Source organism: Indicator indicator, chromosome 32, assembly GCF_027791375.1.
Source record: "Indicator indicator isolate 239-I01 chromosome 32, UM_Iind_1.1, whole genome shotgun sequence".
NCBI classification, from domain to species: Eukaryota; Metazoa; Chordata; class Aves; order Piciformes; family Indicatoridae; genus Indicator; species Indicator indicator.
Genome location: NC_072041.1, coordinates 1569406 through 1592190, shown reverse-complemented (window position 1 = coordinate 1592190; position 22785 = coordinate 1569406). Strand labels below are relative to the sequence as shown.

At 45.0% G+C, this 22785-nt stretch overlaps 1 protein-coding gene across 1 annotated transcript in view; it reads left to right on the top strand.

Moving 5' to 3' along the window:
- Window positions 1-22769, top strand: part of PLCH2 (phospholipase C eta 2) — a 73094-nt gene extending 50325 nt beyond the window's left edge. The window contains 18 exon segments of the mRNA XM_054394926.1: window positions 54-257; window positions 1058-1178; window positions 2804-2975; window positions 3243-3350; window positions 5181-5339; window positions 7058-7150; window positions 7623-7723; window positions 8655-8752; window positions 9101-9283; window positions 9700-9807; window positions 9992-10116; window positions 10554-10638; window positions 11095-11241; window positions 11631-11710; window positions 13277-13289; window positions 13292-13338; window positions 15961-16300; window positions 21028-22769. Of these exon segments, the coding sequence (XP_054250901.1) occupies window positions 54-257; window positions 1058-1178; window positions 2804-2975; window positions 3243-3350; window positions 5181-5339; window positions 7058-7150; window positions 7623-7723; window positions 8655-8752; window positions 9101-9283; window positions 9700-9807; window positions 9992-10116; window positions 10554-10638; window positions 11095-11241; window positions 11631-11710; window positions 13277-13289; window positions 13292-13338; window positions 15961-16300; window positions 21028-22769 (3926 nt within the window).
- Window positions 22770-22785: the final 16 nt, after the last annotated feature.

The following is a 22785-nucleotide window of genomic DNA, read 5'->3' as shown; positions in this document are numbered from 1 at the left end:
GGGGCAGCAACAAAGAGGACCAAACTGTTACTGACAGCATTGTTTGTTCCCAGGTTTCACCAACTACATGCGGAGTCCAGCAGGAGACATTTTCAACCCAGAGCACTACCAAGTGAATCAGGACATGAGCTACCCTTTGAGTCACTATTTCATTACCTCTTCACATAATACCTACCTCATGGGAGATCAGCTGATGTCCCAGTCTAGGGTGGACATGTATGCATGGGTGCTACAGTCTGGCTGTCGCTGTGTAGAAGGTAAAGAGTGTGAAGGAGCCATCCGTGGGCTCTGTGCTTTTGGTTTAGTGGCAGAATCCCTGCTACATGTGAGAGGAATGCTGGTGTTTCTCTAAGGGAGGTGGGGTTCTGCTCTGGGGAGTTCTGAGAGTCTCTGCAGCCACTGGGAAGCCTTCCTGTGGAATCCCTCCTGGTCTTTTAGTACCTTTCTGAGGCACTACTTGTTCCTTTATCATTGTTAATATCCTAACCACCATCAAAGTGCTTTCACAGTCTTTCAGAAGGCAAAGATTCTGTTTTGCTCAGCTTAGATTGTGGCCATGCCAATGGGTGCTTCAGAGGAGTAAAACATTTCATGAATTGTGATTGTAAACAAGCATGAGGTTAGGGAAAACCCAGGCAGGCTGGAGATGACTCTGCCTTGGCTTTGTTTGTGGTGTGAGCAGCTTGGCCAAGATTCTCTGCTTTCCTTTTCAGGTTCAGCAGTAGCATAATGAAAGTAGTGCTGTGCTGTGGCACCTCTCTTCCTGTCTTAATGCTCCTCAAGCATTTGTCACATGAAGTCTGTTTTGCTTGGGGCTTTCTCAAACAATGGGAACAGTTGTTTGTACCCAGCAGAATGTCAAGGCCAGGAAGTTTCTTCAGTGGAAGAACATTCAGCACAGCAAGGAGGGAGACAGAGATGGAGGGTGGGAATGAACCTCTGCCCTGCTGTAGTGGGTACCTGTCTGGCTGGGTGGCTGAAGGGAACTGCAGGGACTCATCGCACCACAGAAGGTGGCCCCAGATGTCTGATGGCTGTTGTTCTTTCCATTCTGCAGTTGACTGCTGGGATGGGCCGGATGGTGAACCAATTGTCCACCATGGATACACTTTGACTTCCAAAATTCTCTTCAAAGATGTGATTGAAACTATCAACAAATATGCCTTTATCAAGAATGAGTATGTATACAGTCTGGCAACTTTGGAATCTCAGGGCTATCAATTGGAGTGCTCCCTGGCAGCTAGTGAAAGCCTGACCTGTTCCTGCATCTGCCAAACAAAATTCTGACTTGTTTTCTGTGGGGACAGTGCCTTCAGCAAGGCTGAGTAGGGGCAGGATTCTGTACATAGTTTTAGTGCTGACTTTATCCCACTTGTAGAAGACCAGAGGATCAACATGTTTGAACAGTGAAAGGCTGACAGTTTCACCACTTGTCTCTCTGGATGTGTACTCCAGGGATGGCAAAGGACAGGAAGCAAATCAGGCAGCAAAGGAATATAAAGGCACAGGCTGCTCGAGAGAGAGGTTCTCTTCCCTACCTGTACAGTGCTCAGGAGATCAGTAGTACACAATGGGATGTTTCTTATACCCTGGCACTCCCAAGAGTCAAAATGTGTGGGTCAATCTACTTTTTAAATTAAGATAAATTAATTTCTCTCTGTAAAAATGCTCCAGAAGCTTTTCCAAAGCAGTCCATCTGCCTTCATTAATAAAGCTAAACTTGTTCTGAAGTTTCAGCCCAGACAAACTGGTTGTCAGCCTGAAACTTCTGGATCTGCCTGAAGACATGGTAAATAAATCAAAGGCAAGCTGGCCAGCAGAATGCATGGCAATGCTTTGGAAATTCTTGTGGTTCTTCAAAGCTTTACAGGGTTAACTGGGACCATCTTACAACTTCTTATTTGTGGTGGGGTTTTTTTGCTAGGTGTTGATGCTCAGGGTCAGAGTGTGGCACTGAACAAAACATTTTAGGCTTGTAGGTGTTTTCTTTCCCAGGCCAGGCTGCAGGCATAGCTATTAGTAGCCTACAAATCCAGCTAGGGAACTAGCTCCAGGCAAAGCTGGGAATTTAACTATAATCAGCAACTGGGAAAGCTTTGTCCTGCAGGCATTGTCTGGCTGAAAGCCTCATTTTTTCCTGATGAAAAGCTAATGAGGGCCAGATGTTAGCATAGACATCTTTTTATTCACAATTAGCTTTAAATTAATGAATCCCTCTTACATCAGCCCTACCAACTGCACTGTGTACTGGCTTCTGTGCTCACCCTAAAAATGCATCAGCTCTAAACAGAAATCCGTCTTCAGGGTGCTTTGGTATGGTACCAGCCCCTCATTAATTAATAACTTAATAAGCCTAAACAATAGGTTTATCACTTGGGTGTTGGAAGTGGGAAAGTAAAGATACACACCCCTTGCAATCTTTTCAGTCCCTGGAACCTCTGAGAGTACAGAAGGGCAGAAGCACTGATGGGAGAGGACAGTTGAAGGTCCTGGTTGCTTAGTTTTCCTATGGCTTGTGGAATCTCTTTGATAGGAAATACAGGTCAGGACTGGGTAGTGTAGGACAAAATTGAGCTCTAGGAAAGAATGCCTCAGACCAAATTGCAGAAGTTTAATTATCCTGTGGCTGTCAAAAAACGGACCATTCAGTCTGGAGTGAGTGCCCAGACAGATTCCTCTCACTCCTGTGGATGTCATTGCTGGTGATGCCTGTGACAGGAACAGCTCAGACAGTCATGACCCTCATCTAAGTGCAGTAAAAGCTGAATTCCCAGCTGATGCTCCTTGCTTTTGGCTCTGCCAGATACCCTGTTATCCTGTCAATTGAGAACCACTGCAGTGTTGTTCAGCAGAAGAAGATGGCTCAGTATCTTACAGAAATCCTGGGAGACAAACTGGATCTGACTTCTGTGCACTATGATGATTCTACCAAGCTCCCTTCCCCAGCAAGTCTTAAAGGAAAGATACTGGTTAAGGTAAAAGCTTGCTGTTTGTTCCATCCCTCTTTTAGTTTGTGATGCTTATGATTTCTGCCCAGTTATCACCTAGACCCTGCCTGAAATCGTTTTACAAGAAGCAGTCTTTAGGAACCTGGTACTTAAAGTTCTGAACAAATGCAGTCTCAATCAGTAAGAATCTGCCTGCATGCTTTGAATACTTTTATTGAGTTAGTTTTGAAATGTGTGCTAGCAAGAGCTGTCTGCTGCCTGCTAACTTTTCTGCACAATCATTTTGCCTTCTAGGGGAAGAAACTTCCAGCCAACATCAGTGATGATGCAGAGGAAGGTGAAGTTTCTGATGAGGACAGTGCTGATGAGATTGATGATGACTGTAAAATAATGAATGGAGATGTAAGTTAAGTGAGCATTTGAATGGAAATGTCTGTGAAGTTTTCCTGTCCCAGGGAGAATAAACCATTTCTAGAACATGAATGTGGCCCAGTCTTTAGGATTCATCACGAGTCTTTTAGGTTCTAAACCTTCCCAGGGAGAGATCTGACAGAAGTGCATGCTAGGCAGCACCAGTTTGAGTGGTTATCTTTCAATTTTGGAACATTGTGCCTTTTAATTTTCTATTTCATGATTCTTTATTGCTTCACAGCTTTCTTTCCCTCAAGTGTCTCTTTGGTTTGCTGGATGCTGGGTTTAGTTGGTTTTTACTGCAAGGAGCTGTTAAAAAGGGAGATATTTTAATCCTCCTTCATTCTGAAAATCCCTTATTTGTAGACCTGGTTTAGAAGTTAATTTTTTCTGTCACTTTAATATTCTGGCAAGTGACATTTTATCTTACAGAAGCTATAAAATACACAGCAAAACCATTTAAAAATATAAACTAGATTGCCTTGGAGAGAGATTCCATTTTCAGTCTCCTCTCCCTCAGGCTGTTTCTTCATTTTGCATTATGGATTTTGATTCTTTTTATCTAAAGCTAAATGAGAAACTTCTTTATGAATAAATCTACCAAAGGGGAAAATGAATGTGTTTATTTTTCTCTTGATGACTGTGGTCTAGCATATCACTTTGCAGATCTCAGCTTTAAAATATTGCAATGGTGTAATTCTTCATGGTTTGTGACAGTTTCTTGTTACATGATGCAGCTTTTCAAAGCGGGAGGTATTGTACACCCGGTGATGCTACAATTCAGTCCTGCTGGCTTTCCACCTGTGTAGGATCAGGCCTGGTATCAAGACCTGGCCTTTTTGAACAGGGAGGAAATGAGTTGAAAGCCAAAGCAGAGCAGAAATGTTGGCAGGTCTCTCATGGTTGTGATTCATGGAATGGTTTGGGTTGGAAGGGACCTTAAAGATCATCCAGTTCCAACCCCTTGCCATGGGCAGGGACACCTCCCACCAGCCCAGGTTGCTCAGGGGCTCATCCAACCTGCCTTGAACACCTCAAGGGAGGAGCCATCCACAGCCTCCCTGGGCAGCCTGTCACAGTGTCTCCCCACACTCACTGCAAAGAATTTCTTCCTTATCTCCAGTCTCAATCTCCTCTCCTCAAGCTTCAATCCTTTGCCCCTCATCCTGTCACTATAAGCCCTGTAAAAAGTCACTCTCCTTAGCCCACACATGAGCTATTTATAAAGAGATGTCATATAATGTTTATTTTTCGTTCATGAAGTGGATGGAGGAATTGATGTCAGTAAGGGAAGTGTCATCTTCTATAACTAAGTTGAGTAGTAACATCTTCTGGCCAGGTGTATTGCTGTGAAGGCTCAGCAGGCATTGCTTTGCTGACCTCATTGTCTTTGTTAGTAACAGTTCAGTTTGCTGGGAGGTTTGCTCATGCTTTAAACCCCAGATTTCCTGTGCCTGGTTTACTTTCCAAGCCAGATTTTGATGAGCTCAGAAAATCCTAGCTTGTTTCATGAGAAATTTAACTAGGAATCCTTAAGGCTTACTGAGGAAACAATCTTTCACCCCTTAAAAACCTGGGGTTGGGATTTTGTGCCTCAAGGATGGAGAAGAAAACTCTGGAGTTCTGTTTTTATTTCCCCTGATTGCTCACCTTACACCAAGTCTGATACTGAGCTGCAGGTAATAGCTTCACACTATGAAACTGAAGAACTTCTGTTTCCTTTTTCTTCCCTACGTCATTTCAGTCTGTGTTCACCCTGGCTGGAATAACTAAGATGTTTTTTCATCCTTACCTACTTTAATGATTCTGTTTTGTTTGTAGGCCTCTAGTAATAGAAAAAGAGTGGAGAATATAGCAAAGAAAAAACTTGACTCTCTGATTAAAGAATCCAAAATCCGTGACTGTGAAGATCCAAACAATTTTACAGTTGCCACTCTGCCATCCTCAGGAAAGGCTGGGCTCAAATCAGACAGTAAGAAGGTGAGCACCATTTATTGTACTTCACTTACCCCTAGAACTGGTTTGTTTACCTCTGTAGCTACATAGTACTATTGTTTTATACTGATGCTTCTTCTTTTGGTGGTTGATGTCTAAAGCTAGGCTTTTAAATCTGATGTGAGACTCCCCAGTGAAGATAGCTCAGATTACCTGAGGTGTCTGCAGCTGCCATAGCAGCTACAGAATGAGATACAGAATGCTCAGCACTTCCCTTAAAGCAAGGTAGTGTGAGTCACAGGATGAGTTTTCTGGAGTCTCTTTGCCCTTAGGTCACCATCTCCAGTCTGGGTTAACTGGGACAATGCAACTGAAGAATAACCAGAGAGGCAAAACTTCCACCTGAGATGTGGGAAATCCAAAATCATGCCCCTAGTCAGATTTTTGGGTTAACTGGGATTTTGAAGCCATGTTTTCCATTCTTGCTGGACCTCCCTGACCGCTCTTCATTTGGCTGTTTCAATATGTAAGAAAAAAGTTCCTTTCTGTAATATTTTGCCATGACATCTTATGAATACCTTGTGTTATAAGGTAAAAGCTCTGTTCTGAGGAATAATTTACTGCATTGCATCCATCTAGAAGAAGCTGCTTTTTGACTTCCTGATAATCAGCTCTTAAATGTAGCTGGCTTTATGATTCACACTTGATGCAGAGGGATGGCTGTTACTGCAGATGAACTCTGGCACTCCTGCCACACAACCTGAGAGGCCTTCCACCTCTTTCTCCAAAGTCCAGGCACCTTCTCCAGTGACTGCAGAAAAAGAGGTGTTTAGCATTTCCATGTGGAGTGTTTTGTTAGCTTGTTGAATAAATCATACATTATTGACTGCAGATTCAGTTGAACTCCTTCAGTTAATGGTGATGCCAGGTGAATATCCCTGTCAGATAAACAAAGATTTTTTTTTTCTGGGTCACCCAGCAATTGGAGCATGAAATACACACATGAAATGACTTTTCGACAGAAAGAATTTTTTTTTTCCTATTATAAAAAGTGCTTACTAAAGTTGGGCTTCTCCCCCTTAGTTCTCAATGTTCTATGCATTTATGTAAGTAATTTAATTTTGTATTAGTGCTTATTTATAAAACTGCACTCAGCCCACAGACTACTCTTCATGATTCAGGCATTAAAACTAGGAGAGAACTTAAAACCAGTTTCCCCAAACTCTCTGTGGCATCATGTGTGAACTTTTAAGCCTCACCCTTTACATGCTGTATGTGACAGTTACCCCTGTAAGATCCACTAGGGCTTCAGGAGTCCTTTGGCATAGGTGATGACCAGAATGGTCTGTGCTTTGTTAGTCTAGTTAGCAATGAAACTGTAAGGTCATTGTCCCAGTGAGCACTTGCAGGGTGACAGGATTTGTATCCCTTTCTTACCTTACATGGAATATCTTAGTAAAACTCTGTAACTGGCAGAAATAAGTCCTCTTCAGCTATGATTTTAAAATAGTTGGAAGGGACCTCCAAAGATCATCCAGTCCAACCCCCTGCAATCATCAGGGACATCCTCCACTGGATCAGGTTGCTCAGAGCCTTGTCCAGCCTGACCTTGAATACCTCCAGGGACAGGGCCTCAACTACCTCTCTGGCTGTGTTTTTCAGGTCTGCTTTAGGGTTGCTTGCTTCCCAAACTCTTTCTGATGATGCTCACCTAAGCTGTCTGTAGGTCTGCTCCATTATTCTTTCTGTTTGGTTGCTTTTAGAGTAAGGTTGAGGATGATGTGGAGTCTGGGGAGGAGTTCAGCACCACCAAAAGGCCCAGCCGGTCGCTCATGGGCAGCTTCTCTAAGCGCAAGGTGAGCTGCTCTGGAGAGCTCTTCTACACTAAAGATTGTTTCCTTGGATGGGTTCTTTTCTTGGCACATGGTGGAGAGGAATATCATAATTGAATTGTCTGGCAGAGCCTTGTCATCAGACTGTTCACTGAACAGACAGGCTGGATAACTGGGTAGAATTGTACATAACAACTGATAGCTGCCATTTACATCAAGGTCTGAAAGCATCCAAGATCTAATCTGGGAAAAGAAAAGGAAAAAAAAAAGTAAAAATTAATTTGCACCTTTGAGCTGAGGTTTTTTGATTCCTTGATAAAAAAGGTCTGAGCCTTCCCCCTGCGCCTGCCTGTCATTGTGCAGTGCTATTAAAAAAGCTGTCAGTCCCCATTTTCTGTAAGTAACATTGGCATAACAAACCAGAAATGTATCCAGCTGCTCCAGCTGCCTCCATCAGCCACTGATGATCTTATGGTTTTATTTCCTTGTGGCACAGAAAAAAGGAAGCAAATTGAAAAAGGCAACAAGTCTGGAAGAGGGTGAAGATGATTCAGATTCTCAAGGAAATGTAGCCAGGAGCTCTGTACATTACAGCAGGTTGGTTAACAGCCCTGTTTCTAAAAAAGGTCCTTACATAAATGTACCTCCTCAGTAGATATGCTCCAGGTCTAGAAGGTGTTTGAAGGCATCTGACAAGAGCCTGGTATAAAATTAGAGCTGAGGTCTGCCACAGGATCATCAGAATGATCTCTTTGTGCCATTGAGAGTAATTAGCAAAGTACACTGAACCTTGCTTGTGTTTTGAGCTCTTTCCATTCCACTCAGCTGACATATTGGCTGCTCGACTGGTGGCTCAGTGAATCCATTAAGGTGGATCTGCAGTGGATTAGGTCCCCAGTTGATTGCTTTTCATGGTTTTATTATTTTCCAAATGAAGTTGCATCAACCATTCAGGTGGTTATTCAGATTTTTCTTTTGAAATTGTCTCTTCAAACATCCTGACATCAAAGATCCTTTGCAGAATGGTTGCCCAAGCTTCAGGCTTCAAACATAAGAAATGAGGTCAAGGAGCTCACCAGAACACTTTGGAGCTTGGTTTGGGAGGTTGGTAGATAGGCTGTGAGTGATAACCTGAAGCAAACAAGGAGGATCAGAGCATTACTTTCTTACTGCTTCTTTGGGATTCAAAAGTTGGGGCTTTTTTTCTTGGCACTTGGCTTGAATAATGAATACAGATGTGAACAGATATTCCACCCTTTGGTCCAAGCCATTTAGAGTCCTCCCCACCAGGTCTTACTAGGTGAATACTTATGGCTGCAATTAACATGCAAGAACAGAACTTGTTCTGTATGTTGAATCCACAACATCTTTTCTTTTACAACGAAGCTCTGTGTGATATAAAACTCTTCAATACCTCCTTGGTGGAAGAAAACCTTCGTATTCTTTCTTTACCCTGACTGACTTTTTAAATGTGAAAGATAAAATGGACTAATTAATTATGGGAAATTAATTTGGTTTGTCTTTCTAGGATAAACCGACAGAAGAAGACAATGAAGCTGTCCAGGGCACTCTCTGACCTGGTGAAATACACCAAGTCTGTTGGCATCCAGGATGTTGAAACTGAAAGTAGGTCAAACTAGAAAGCTGAAAATAATTGCATTACAAAGAAATGCAAAGGTTTCTGCTCTTGCATATCTTCTTAAAAGCTGGGTGGCTGTTTGATTCTGTGTGATTTGAACTTCTTACTGAAGATTCAGACCATTCATGATACTGAGCTTCCATGTTCCCCACCATAACTCCTCCAATGAGCACAGTGGTTTTGCTGTCAGAGAAGGAAAGTGTGGTTCCCTCCAAGGAGGATGCATTCAAAGGATGGTTGATAGTGACGAGGAACCAGTGCTATGGGGTTTTAAATGCTTTGCCAAGATCAAAAAGCAATAAATAAGGAGAGTCATTTCCTTCTCTCTGTTGTAGTCTCTTCCAGCTGGCAAGTTTCATCTTTCAGTGAAACAAAAGCCCACCAGATCCTGCAGCAGAAGCCAGCCCAATATCTGCGTTTCAACCAGCATCAGCTATCCCGCATCTACCCATCCTCGTACCGTGTGGACTCCAGCAACTACAACCCCCAGCCCTTCTGGAACGCTGGCTGCCAGCTTGGTGAGCAGCAAGAAAACCTGCTTGGGTTTGGTTTATTTTTGGAGGGATATTTTAACAGGAGCTCTGGAATCATCCCTTAAAATACTCTTGAGTTGTCTGCTCACCCGACTGTACTAACGGTTGTATCCTTGGTGTTACTATGTTGTTGCCTTGATAGATTGCCTCCAACAGGTGTTTTACATGCAAGTAGTTGTCTGATAAATGGAAATAAGTTAACATCTCAAATGCATGAGGGCTCCTTTGGAGACCTTCTCTTCCTGAAGATGTGATCTGTTATATAAGAGAACTTTTTCATAAAACTGGAGGGTTTGCATCCAAGGTGTCCATTTAGGTGTCCTTCCTTTCACGGGGTGCTACAAACCAGAGTGTTGGTAACCTGCTCAGTAAGTGATATCATCTCTTGTGTTTTCAAACAGTTGCACTAAACTACCAGTCTGAGGGGAGAATGCTGCAGCTGAACCGGGCCAAATTTAGTGCCAATGGGAATTGTGGCTATGTCCTCAAACCAAACTGCATGTGTCAAGGTGAGGAAAACAGCAGGACAAAGTGGATCACTTCTTGCCTCAGACGAGTGGGTGTGCATCCTTGTTACTGCTGCTTTACAATTGCTTTTCTGATGCTAAAGCAAATCAGCCAGAAGGTTTCGGTAACTGAAGTCATCCCCAAAAGGGCATGTCTTTCCCATCGTGCCACTTCTCATTCTTATAGGTGTCTTTAACCCAAATTCTGAAGACCCACTGCCTGGTCAGCTGAAGAAACAGCTGGTTCTAAGAATTATCAGTGGTCAGCAACTCCCCAAACCTCGTGATTCCATGTTGGGAGACAGAGGAGAGGTAAGAGACAGTCGATGATTGTTCAAACCAGTATGAACTTGCTCCCCATGTCAGGAGCCAACAAGATACCTGAAAATAAACACTCTAAAGAGAAAATGCCTAATTAATCTTAAGAAACAATGTGCACCCAGGCTGTCCAGATACCAAACTTGCAGTTAGGTACCTTAAACTACCCTGAAAAAGAGTAAGCTTAACCTTCAGCTAAGCACTTGTAGGCTGGCTCATCCTATCCAATTTCCTGTGTTCCCTGATTTGGTTGTTCTCAGTATCTGAGCTAAGTCAGGTATCCACACTTCAGAAACTTGCCCTCAGAAATAAAAGCCCTAAGAAAGCTACAGGAAGTTAGGTAGTGTTTACAAGTCCTAATTATGACAATTATTTGCTTGAATTTCATCTTTGTCACTCTTTTCAATATCTGTTCCTTTTCTGCTTTCCAGATCATAGATCCTTTTGTTGAAGTAGAAGTTATAGGCTTGCCTGTTGACTGCTTCAAAGAACAAACCAGAGTAGTTGATGACAATGGTAAGGTTTTGTGGGGTTTAGGGTTTTCATAGCTGAAACATCCTCTTCCAGGCAGGTTTTGTTCATAAAGATCTGAGTAGTTGAAATTTGGAGCCTGTTATGACTAAGCACTGAAAAGTTGATTTAAGTGTTCTTGATTTTAATTGGTCATTTGTCTGGCTTCTCACTCTGTGTGAGAGAGAAGGGCATTTGGAGCTTGCTGTGGTCAAAAGCAAGTCAGATTGTCCAAAGACCTGCTGAAAGCAGGCCTAAATTTAAGTAAAATCCAACTCTGTTTCTTAGAAAGTCTCCTGCTGTTGTGTCTCCTGCTGGAGCAAGTGGGAGTGCAGAATTTTCCAGGAACAATGATCCAGCTTTTAGGAAAGCTAGGATGACATTTGCAGTGCAGGCATTCCTCACGTGGGCAGCCTTCTTTCTTGTGAACAAAGTATCTAAAAGCTGACTCCTTCACCCCAGGTTTTAACCCCATGTGGGAGGAAACGTTGGTGTTCACAGTGCACATGCCAGAGATCGCCCTGGTCCGGTTCCTGGTGTGGGATCATGACCCCATCGGGCGTGACTTCATCGGACAGAGGACCATAGCCTTCAGCAGCATGATGCCAGGTAAGGCAGAAAGGGTGAGGCTCAATCAGAACTGTTGCAGTTGGAAAAGCCCTCAAATATCAAGTCCAAGCATGAACCCAACACCACTGTGGCCACTAAATCGTGTCCCCAGGTGCTGTGGTCAGAAGTATTTTGAACACTTCCAGGGATGGGGACTCCACCACCTTCCTGGGGAGCCTGTTCTAAGAGACAAGAAATGGCTGTTAGGTTTGTCAGTGTGTGACCTTTGGGTAACTGAGAGTGGCTAGGTCATGGAGGAGTCTGGATGCTCATTGTGAGCAGGAGCTGGGGCAAACCAGAGTCACTTCTTTTGCTGTTTGCAAAAGGGAAGTCTCTAGATGCTCTTCCCCTCCTGTTTCAGCTCATCTGCTGTGCTCACTCTGTTTCAGGTTACCGCCACGTGTACCTGGAAGGTATAGAAGAGGCATCCATCTTTGTTCATGTGGCTATTAATGACATCTGTGGTAAGGTGAGTGCCTGCTCTGTAAAACACCACCACTGGCATGCAGAAATGAGCTGGCAGGAGTTTGTATCACCTGAAGGAAGCCCAGAGGGTGAAGGTCCTAGCTGATAGATTAGTTCAGCTAGAGTAAATCTCATTTCTGGGTGGTTGTGGTTCCCTGAGAGCTTTCGGATTGTGCATGGAGATAAAGGCAAGTCACAGGGCAAGGGATAGCAAGAGATTGTTGCAGTGCTGCTTGAGGGGGAGCCAGAGGGAAAGGTTATTTCACTGCAGCATGGACATGTTGATCTAAAGGTGGGCTGTGTCCAACGCACTGAGTGCACTTTGCTGAACAAAAGCTTTCACACCTCAGCCACAAGTGCTTGCTGCCTGCTAAGCTTGTTCTGGAAAGGTTCTGCCAGCCTGAGGCTTTTGCATTTTAAATGGAATTAATTCCTTTAGGGTAATTTGCTTTGGGGGTTTTTCCATAAGAGCATTTAAAATGCAGAGGACAGATGATCCTTGTAATAGTTGTTGCAGTTGTTTTCACTGCCTATCTGTTGTGAAGAGAGTGTTTGCTTCACAAAAACACAGCTACCTTGGTGCTGTATCTAAATTCCCATGAGTGACTCCAAGCTGAAAGTAAGGCCTGAACTTCAAACCTTTCCTGAAGGTTGGGAAGGAGGATAGCTTCTTTCCTCACAGTGCACTGGATTTAGTTCCTTCTGCAGTGCTGTTTTCAGCGAAATTCAGGAAGCCAAGGACCTCACAGTGCCCTGAGCATCTCAAAAGCAGTTTGTGGCCACCCGCAGTGACAGGCTGAGCTTTTTAGCAGCAAGCTGCAGTGTCAGCAGGGTGACAGCAGGAGGAGGCATTGAACAGGCTGGGATTGTGAGTTCCTCTAATTGGAATTAAACCCAATTCTTGGGAAAGAACACAGTTTTTAAACGGCTAGATTTTAATCCAGGGTTGTGTAGGATGAAGCAGAGCTAAATCTCAGGAGAGCTTTGGTTTGTATTTCTGGGAAGAAGGAAAGAATGTCACTGGGGACATTTCAGCTCAGTTCCTGCTTTTGCTCATTTGCTGGCTAATGCAAAACCTTTTGGTGGGTGTAGCTTAACCCTGACAGGACTAGGGTCCTGCCTGAAGCTCCCTGTGATGGCATTAGGAATATATTTGAATTTAGCTTTATGGGGCACAAATCTTGGGAAGATGTAGGTGAGAGAGAGGTGATTGGTGTTGGTCTGAGCAGGACAGAGCAGCCGAGCAGTTTCATTTTGGACTCTAGGGCCTGGCACAGATTAAAGGCTAGCACCCAGAGCATGCTATAAAGGTCCATTTTTTCTGCATGTGGCTATTCTGCCTGCTCAGTAGTTTGATATTGCTGAGACAGAGTCTGAAATTATTTTCACCTTCCTGTGTGCTTAACTGGAATCTCTTTTAGATTGCACTATTTCCTGGAGATGCTTTTCTCTGTCTTTGCTGTAGTCTATTAATGTATTGAAGAATTTGTTGTGGTTTTCTCGATGTGCCTATCTCTGAGACCTTCCCTCACTGTTATTTTGCCTTTACTCTGTTTGTTTGTGATTTCAGTGGGCTTCTCTATGTCAAAAAAGTCTACTTTTAGCAGCAGAGCGTTTTTAGACGCCTTGAAGGTACCCCCTCCTGCCTCAGGGAGGTGTAGTGACCACCACCACACACCTGCATGTCTCTGACTAGTTGCTCCATTAGCATCAGTGTCTCCTTATTAGCATTTTGAAGCTCTTCAACTCATGAAACATTTGACTTGGTCAGTTCTGTTGGGTCATTGATCAGCCAGAGACCCCCTCCATGTATGAAGCAGATCCAGGATAAAAGTCCTCCTATACTCTCCCTTTCTCTCTTCTTTAGGTCTCTACCTCTGCTGTCTTTTCTCTAATGTACTGTAATTCACTTCTTCCACATGGAAAAGAACATTACCAGTGAATTGTGTGCTAAATTGTGGAAAGCCTCTGGGGAAGTGCTGTTTTTCAACTCTGCTGTGAAGAGCAAAATAGCCCTGTAATGGCTGGGCTGGAAGCTGACAGCACATGTTCTGGATCTCCCTCAAAATGGCTCTCTTTCCCCTCCTTTTTTTTCCCTTCCTTTCTTTCTTTCTTTCTTTCTTTTTTTTTTTTAACATACTTTTTTTTCCTCCTAAGTTAACAAAATCTATCTTTGGACTCTTGAATCTCTCTATGGATTCAAGCACTAATGGCAAGCTTGACAAAAATGCACCAAACCAGCTGGAATGACACCTGGGGCCCTGCACTGCCTCTCACCCATTCCATCAGTGCTTTGCTTTGATTTCCTTTCCTTTCTGTTGGGTGTTCTTTGTCTGTGTGTATGTGTGACAATTTCTTCTGGGTTTTGCAAATATTTATATTGTCTGATTTTTACAGCAGTAAATTCGTGTACTTGCCAACTTGTCTGTGTTGGAGCAGAATGGTTTTTTTCCCCCCTTTACTCCTATAACGGATGCCTGTTTTCATTTTGAAGCTTTCTAGTGAATCCCCAATGATCCAAGCAGACTGTTCAGTAGTCTGCCTCTCACAGAAGCTTTATTAATATGTAAATCACATTTTCTTTGCCTTGGATGGGGAAAATAAACCCCTATCCTGTTTATCTTATCCTGTATGTACTCTTAAAGGCCATTTTAGGCCTCTTTAATTATCTCCTCCTCACACTGGATCTAGGCAGGTGGTAAATGGACTTCAGTCGGCTATAAAAATAACTTTCTGAATGCTTTATGTCAGATAAACAAACCTTGATCCCAGTGCCAGGTTGAGCAGGACACAGCAAGAAATGCAGCCTTTAACCCAGACTTACTGTACAGAGAAGCTGATATCTGCTCATTAAGTCCTATAAAGCAAAATCTGAGATGCATGAGCATGCCCTTGAATATTTGGAGGTGATAGAGCATTGTAATTAAAATGAAACATTTCTGTGCCATTGTTTGGCACTGCAGAAATGTGACCTCAGATGACATCACAGGGTAGAAATTGAAGTGACAGCAAGTGCCAACAAGCATGGATGCTGATCACATTTTATCTTGGGCTCCTTACAAGGCGTTATGTACTCTCTTTTTATTCATGCTTTAAGCTACAGCTGCTAAAGAGAGGCTGATCTAGCTGGGAAATACAAAGAACAAAGGAGAAGTAGATTAGAAGGGAAATGCCTCTTTCCCTGTTTTAAGTGATTTATGTGTGTGGGGCTCTATGCACAGAGCAAACCCAACATGCTCCTTCTCAGGCATCAGCCCTGTTGCTTTAAAAGTTGGCAAGTACACCTGGAATGTTCATAGGAATGCTGGAACTCTCTGTTTCACTGCAATGTACATCAGTTGTATGATGGTGGGAGATTTATGATGGTGAATATATATCTGTTTGATGCTTAACTGAGTACTGAAGTGTATGAAGTGCTGTATTACCACCCTGACTAACTTCACTTGTTTGTAGTGTTCCTTCAGTGATGAAAGCATACATGAGTGTCTTTGGATAAGTGTTGTATGGTAGGAAATGATCCCAATGATTTATCTGCATTTTCAAGTAGCATAAGCTCTTTAAAGAAAAGGCTTCGGCTTGCAACAAATCTTCAGGTCTCTACTTCTCCTTGGATCCCTGCAGTGAACTGATTTCCTCCAGGTTCTGCAGCATGTCCATTAAACTGGTGGGGCAGGAGTGTTTTAAATGTGTTGGAAAAGTGGCCCCTACCTCACAGAGCTTTGTGTTTAGAAGCACACAACCACCCCCCTCCCAAAGCTGCTCTGCTTGAAAGGCAGCACTCTGACTTTAGTCTTAAAGAGCCTGAAAAGTGTGGTGCTGTGAAGAGCCTCAGCTTTGTGGCTTTTAGTACAGCCTGAGAAGCTTCTCAGCTTCCAGAACTGCATCCTTGTAGACTGAAGGATTTCCTTTTTTTTTTCAACTTCTAGTCAATATCTCATGTTCCTGTTGTAGGTAGCTATATGCTAGTAAGGAAATGATGACCAATGAGAGAGAGAAAGATGGTTGGAAATCTTTACCTAATAATATAGTTGAGGGGAAAAAAGAAAAAAGGAAATTTTGCAGAGCTGCTGTGACTGATGGTCTTCACCTTTAATCTCTGTCCTGTTTGTGGTTTAGTTCTCATGCTGGTGATAGGAACAAGGCAGGAAACCCTGTGCGTGTGTGAGCTGATCGTTGGTACGTCGCTGCCTGTGCCCAGAGGCAGAGTTGCATTTTCTATAAAGGATTTTTTTTGTTTGTGTGTTAATTTTCCAGGCCAAACAAGCTCTAGGTCTAAAAGGCCTGTTTCTCAGAAATCCAAAGCAGGCCTCTCTGGACAGTCATGCTGCTGGGCAGCTCCACCGCAAACATTCCTTTAGCAGCCACATCTTGAGGAGGACAGCCAGCGCACCCACCAAAAGCCAGAAGAAGACCAAGAAAGGCTTTCCTGAAATTGCTTTTGACTCAAAAGACAACAGCTCTGAAGGGGCCGGTGAAGACTGTGAAGTGGAAGCTGCCTCACAGCCTCGCTTTGAGCAAGAGCCAGAGAGTGCCCCCCTGTCACCAGCTCCCCGAGAGGGTGCCGGTGGGGAGGTACATGGCAAGGGGTTGAAAGGTAAGGCCAAAAGCTGTGCTGCAGGGGGTGCTGCTTTCAGTGAGCCCTTGCAGAGGTCTAACAGGGTTCGGCTTCAGGAGCAGCAGAGCGAGAAGCAAAGCGTCTTTGCACGCTGTGCCATCAACAGCTCTGGTAGGATTGGAGTGGCCACCAACTGCATGAAATGCATGATTGGTTCCAAAGAAAGCCCAGATCTAGAATGCAGTTGGAGTGAGCATCCTACCAGGCCCATTGCTAAAGATCTCCTTCACCATGATCAGTATAGCAGTATAACTGGAGAAGAGAGGTTAGAGCTAAACACCTGGGCTGTGAAGGGGCAGCCCAGGAGGAGGTCAGACCTGCAGCCTTGCAGCAGCCCTGGAACTGCCGATGATCTCACAAGGAGCACTCAGCCTTTTGTGACCCCAGGCAAGAAAAATGTTGAACCTAAATGTCACGGAATAAAGGCTCATTCCCGGCAGCGGTGGCAGTGCCCATCAGGTGGCAAGTATGGAAGCACTGTCAACTTGGTTGCAGCCAGCAATGGCTCTGTATCCTCCAACTCCAGCAGCCTAGAAAGCCTTGGAAGCCCAGAGTTCCCCAAGCGCTGCTCTGAACCTTCTCGGAGGCAAGCAGGCACCCTGCAGAGGGAAATGAACGCCTTGTTCCTTCAGAAATTGGAGGAAATTCGAAGTAAATCCCCTATATTCTTTACTGGTAAGACCAGATTTTCTTCACCCTTCTCCACCTTAGATCACACCATTGTCTCAGCTTCTGCATAGCATCTTTACTTAGAAGCTCCTCTATGTTGTTTTGCTACCTAGAGCTGCTCCTTATTTTTGGCAATGACAGAGAGTCTGTGTATTTTTCTTTTCTTTTTTTTTTTTTTCCCTAGACTTGTCTGGTCTAGATCAGTCCTCTCCATGCCTAGCTCACCATCTGCAGTAGTGGAACTGTCCATAGTCATCAATGTTTGGATTGTTTGTCCAAGGGCTTTTATTTCCTTGGGGTGGTTATTTTTTAGTGACTGTGGTATGATACTAAGTCAATTTTGAGATCCAAACCAGAGCATGAAGTTGAGATTGACTATGGGAATCCCACATTACCAACCAATATTACCATTATCAGTGCTTGTGTTTCACCGAGGGATAACTACATCAGAAACCATCTCTGCTAACAGGAAAACTAGTTCCTGCCTCAGAGAACTTGCTGCCATCAGTTCAGGAATCGCTGGGTGGAACCCTCTGGTCTGGGCTATTCAGGAGGTCACATTTAATGAATGCAGCAGACCAGCCTGGTCCCCAGAGTGCAAACATCTCTAGATGTGCTCAGTGTTATTTATGTGATGTGACTGGGACCTGAGGGCACAGTTGCATAATGTGCAGCACCAAGGTGTGTGTGATCTGATGCCACTTGACATCAGCCAGTGTAGGTGGGCTGGCAGTGCTGCCCAGCTGCAAATAAAATGTGTCCAGCCCAAAGCAAGCTGCTGAAGCCACAGCATTTTAGACACACATGGTCACTGGCATTGTTGTGACTGGATCTTTCCTCACAACCTATGTGTTTGTTAAGATGGAAGCCAGCAGCTAGGGTAATCCAGGCATATATTTTAATAAGGAAACTGCCTTGTTTTGATTCCTGATTTGCAGGGAGGGGAAGGAAAGGAAAAGGTTTTGTACAAGGTTTTCTCTGGTAGAATTGTGAAGAGGAAGTTCAACAAGCTTTTGTCTGCTGCTATAAGAGCTTCTCTTCAAATTCCTCCCCTTCTCCTTCAGCTGTCCAAGGAATTTGGACATTGAATGTTACATCTTCAGGAACAGTTAAGGGACTTTAGTGCTTCTTAAGCTATAACCCTTTTTTTTTTTTTTAAAGTAATAGGTTCTGACTGCCCACCAAGAGTGGGCTTCTTGGGAAGCCTCATACAGAAATCTAAACCATTCCATTTATTTGACCAGTTGAATCTGGTTCTCTACAACTTTTCTTTCTTTCTCTTTTCAAAATTATTTTAACATTTTTTTCCCTAATATCTACTCTGAGCTCTTAGGAAAATACCAGAGCAGTGGGAAGGGGAAAGGGAGAAGTTTGCTAGTTCCCATGACTTGAAATTAATCCAAAGCAGCAGAACTCTTTCTATGCCTAAATTATTGGCATTAGGCTTTTCATAAGCTCTGAGCAGTGTGACACATGAAACCATTTCCCATTATCAGTGCCAGCTCCCCCACCAGCCCCCCAAGTCACTAAATAAATATTGTGATATGCTTGAAATTTGATTAAATCCATCTGACTTCTCAAGCATGGAATCAGCAAACCTTTAAAATGGTGAAGGAGTCACTTGGCCTGGGTGCTGATGATCCAGTGACAAACACTGTTTGCACAAACAGCACAGCTCTCCTCATCCTCCTGCTATTTGAGTGCCTCGGGCCAAGAAACCAGGGAAACCAGCAATGTTAGCCTAATATGGCTGCATTCCCTAATTAACATTCTGCTGGTGGGAATGCCACAAGAGATAGGAAGCTGTGGTCTCTGCTTGTCCCCTTTATGGCAACAGCATTGCAGTTCCCAGTGTTTTGCCTTGAAAGTGTGTCCTTAACCCATGCTGATGGCTCAGCCTGGGTGGGGAGAAGGAGGGCTCAGCTCTGGACCCCTCTCAGTACTCCCTCAGACACTGAAAGCTCTGCTGGGTTGTGGAGGGTGCATTTTTCTTGTGGGCACATGTGTCTCCTCCCCTTTTAACCCCCCCACCTAATGTGTCACAGCCCATTGAACTGTCTCTGTTATTAAACTTCTTGGGTTGGAAATTCTGGTGCTGAAAGGAAACTCCTCAGTGTTTTTGGTGTTGCAGATGATTTTGTTCCATAGCATTAGCAGAGGGCTTTGGAGAAGAGGAGGCCAGCTTCCATTCCCCACTCCAGTGGAGTGTTTCTCTTGAACAACAGCAAAACCTGCTTTTTATTCTTCTATGGCAAAGTAATGCTCTAACTATCCATCTCTTTATGTACTGCATTGAGTGCTCTGGTTGGTCAGAAATTCTTAGGATCCTACAAAACCATGTGAATAGCTCTGTCTGTTTCCCTTCCCTCCCTCAGCACTGATTTGTCCTGTTCTCCGCACCTGCCTTCCCTACATTAACTGGATTTTTCCTCTGTTCTGTCCCATTATTCCACATGCACACTCTCTCTCTCTAGTTAAGAACTGAAAGGACAAGCAAGTCAAAGGTAACTGTCTACTGAGTGTCACTGATTCAAGCACTTTGTTGCCTGTAGTCCTGGTTGATGTTTGTTTCCTGCTCTCTAACTTAATGAGCTGCTGCTGTACATGGAGGTTGTTGTCTGGCTCAGTGGTGCTTTGCTAGTTCTGGAGTGCATGTTTGCCTTGTGCCCTGGAGATGCAATGGTCTGTTTGGCATGACTGCTTTGGCTCTCAGAGCACAGGTTCTGAGAGGGGTGGATTTCTTCAGGGACCTGGTGGCTGTGGTGACTCTTCAGGAGTGGTGTGTGTTTGTTGACAAAGAAATGACAAACTTCTGTAGGAAAACAAAGCCTCCTTAAAGCTTCTGGGTTGTTTGCAAAAGACTCCTTGACTCCACCCCACTGTGTGCACCCAGATCATTTGTTTTGTAATCTGCTGCTTCTCTTCCGAGTAACTGGTCACTGGGATTGGACCTGTTGGACCTGTGATGTTGTGGTTGTTATACCTGGTCTGCTTAGATCTGATACACCAGGACAGACTAGGGCTTGTCCTGCTGGAAAGCAGATCCCTGGAGATAGACCTTGGAGTCCTAGTGGACAACAAGTTCTCTATGGCACAGCAATGGCCAAAAGGGCAAATGGTATCCTGGGGTGCAGCATGAAAAGTCTGTCCAGCAGTTCTAGGGAAGTTCTCCTGCTCCTCTACTCTGCCCTGCTGAGACCACACCTGGAATACTGTGTCCAGTGTTGGGCTCCCCAGTTCAAGAGAGACAGGGATCTGCTGCAGAGAGGCCAACAGAGAGCTATGAGGATGACTGGAGAACTTGAACATCTCTGCTATGAAGACTGAGAGCCCTGGGGCCGTTTAGTCTGGAGAAGAGAAGGCTGAGTAGGGAACTTGTCAACATCTAGAAATATCTGAGAGGTGGGTGTCAGGATGAAGGTGTCAGGCTCTTTCCAGTGGTGCCCACGGACAGGACAAGGAGCAGTGGGTACAAGCTGGAACACAGGAAGTTCCACCTCAGAATTAGGAGACACTTTACAGTGAGGGTGATGGAGCATAGCAACAGGCTGCCCAGAGAGGTTGTGGAGTCTCCTTCTCTGGAGACTATCAAGACCCATCTGGATGTGTTCCTGTGTGGCCTGCCCTGGGTGATCCTGCTTTGACAGGAGGGGCTGAACTCAATGGGAAAGGAGCAATTCAAATGGTGCTGAATGGTGGAGAAGGAAAAGTTAGTTTGAGAAGGGGACAGCAAGAAATGGAGGAGTACAGCTCTTGTTTGAATAAGAATCAGAAAAGTGACATGGTGCCACCATGCATGGCCTGAGGTGGTGGTGAAAGCAGCAGGGCTTTGGGCAGCTAAAGCTGAACCAGCAGAAAGTTCTGCTGCCTTCAGCCAGGTGTTTTAAATTTTAAGTTAATCTTAAAAGTTATGGTTAATGTATGCAATCTATACCTTCAGACCAAAATGGTAACACATGAACAAATCTTCAGCTGAGTGCAATTTGTAACAGCTAATTAACTCCTCTCTCTTTTTGTTTCTTTTCATGTCTCCCGAGCAGATGTCTGCCATTTCTCAGTACAGAGGTCAGTCACTTCTTTATGCAGCCTAGAAACTATCACTGAAGAGCCTGTAATTGCCAATGACCACCATCATGCCAGCCTTTTCTTCCCTCTACCCGTTGCTCCTTACAGTGATTCCGAAGAAGGGTCTGTGTCTGGACATTCCACCCAATCTCCATCAGAAGCAAGCAGCACATCCAACCAGCCCCTACCCACCAGAGATCAAACAACAACTCTGGCTGCAGAAGACCAAGGGCAGATAGTCACAAAAGCAGCTGACACAAGTTTAGCAGTCCAAGAGGATGAGAGGACAAGCCTGGTGGGATGTCTCAAAGAAGAAAATGGTGGGACACAGGTGTGCAGTAGAGCTGGAGATGAGCTCGGACTGGCAGCACATCCTCAGAAAGCCTGGCTGGCAGTGGCAGAAGGCAGGGCTGCTGGCCAGCCTCTCGAAGACTGCCAGAAGCAAAATGACCAACCAGGACAGGTATTCACAGACACAAAAAGCACCACTGAATCCAAAGGGCAAAACCTTGGTGCAGCAGCTGTTCTGCTGCAGCAAACCAACGTGACTAACAGCACCCAGACAGCGCTGCCTCGAGACGCCTTCCAGAAAGCCCAAGCTGCGCAGGCTCTGCCTCTTCCTGCTCCTCAGACAAGCTCCTACATGTTAGGGAGAAGGTCCAAGAATGATGGACTGAAGAAGTCAGACTCCTCAGCCTTAACAAAACCCCCGAGCAGCCTGTCTCCAGCAGCAGAAGTGTACTTTGATGCCACTGTTAACGACCGGCTGTGGAGCAAGCTGGAGGTGAGCAGCGCCCGGGACAGCCTCTCCTCCTCCTCCAGCATGTCCTCCAACGACACTGTCATCGACCTCTCCCTGCCCAACCTGGCTCGCAAAAGCCTCCCGGACCTTGGCATCCGGCACGACAGCTTTGAGCCCCTTGCCATCAGGAAGGGAATGCGCCCAAGGTCTGCTACGGCATCCAGCAACGAGATGCCACTGGTGAGCAAGAGCAAATCCAACCCCAACCTGAGGTGTGGCCAGCTGCCAGCAGATGAATTGTGTCCCCGTCCCCTCGCCAGGAGCCCTCAGGATGCGTTCTCCTCCATTCCTAGAAGGCACACCTGGAGCAGGCTGTACATGGAAAGTCTCAGACAGTCTTCTAACAAATCCAAAGCCCACGATATGGTTGGGAGTAACCAGGCAAAATCCAAGAGTCTTGGAGACCTTACCTCTGATGACATTGTGTGCACTTTTGAGAGCAAATATCGTAGCATCAGCAGGAGCTTCGTCACTCGCTCCATGCGGGAGCAGCGCCGCTCCTCGGGCCTGAGGTCCTCGGGCAGATCCCAGGATGGACTGACAGAGCAGCTGAAGAAGCTGACGGCCTTCCAGCAGGAGAACGACATCACCTCCCCCATCAGCCTCGACCCCACGGAATCTGAAGAGGAGGGGGAGAGCCTGGGACTCCTGCGCAGGTCTTCGTCGCGCAGCCAGAGCCGGGTGCGCTACATTGCCAACAGGGCCAAGCAGGCGCAGGAGAGGCAGCGCCTGCAGAGCCTGGGCCAGCTCAGTGGGAGCCCCATCGAGGAGAGGGGCAACCCAGAGGGGGCCTGCAGCGTGGCCAAAGCACTTTGTATGGATGTAGCTTCTCCTGCCGCCTTTACAGCCCAGCCTAAGAACCAAACTGAGTATAACACTGACACGGAAGTCTTCTTTATGCTGAAACTGTGATTCTGGGCACCACTGG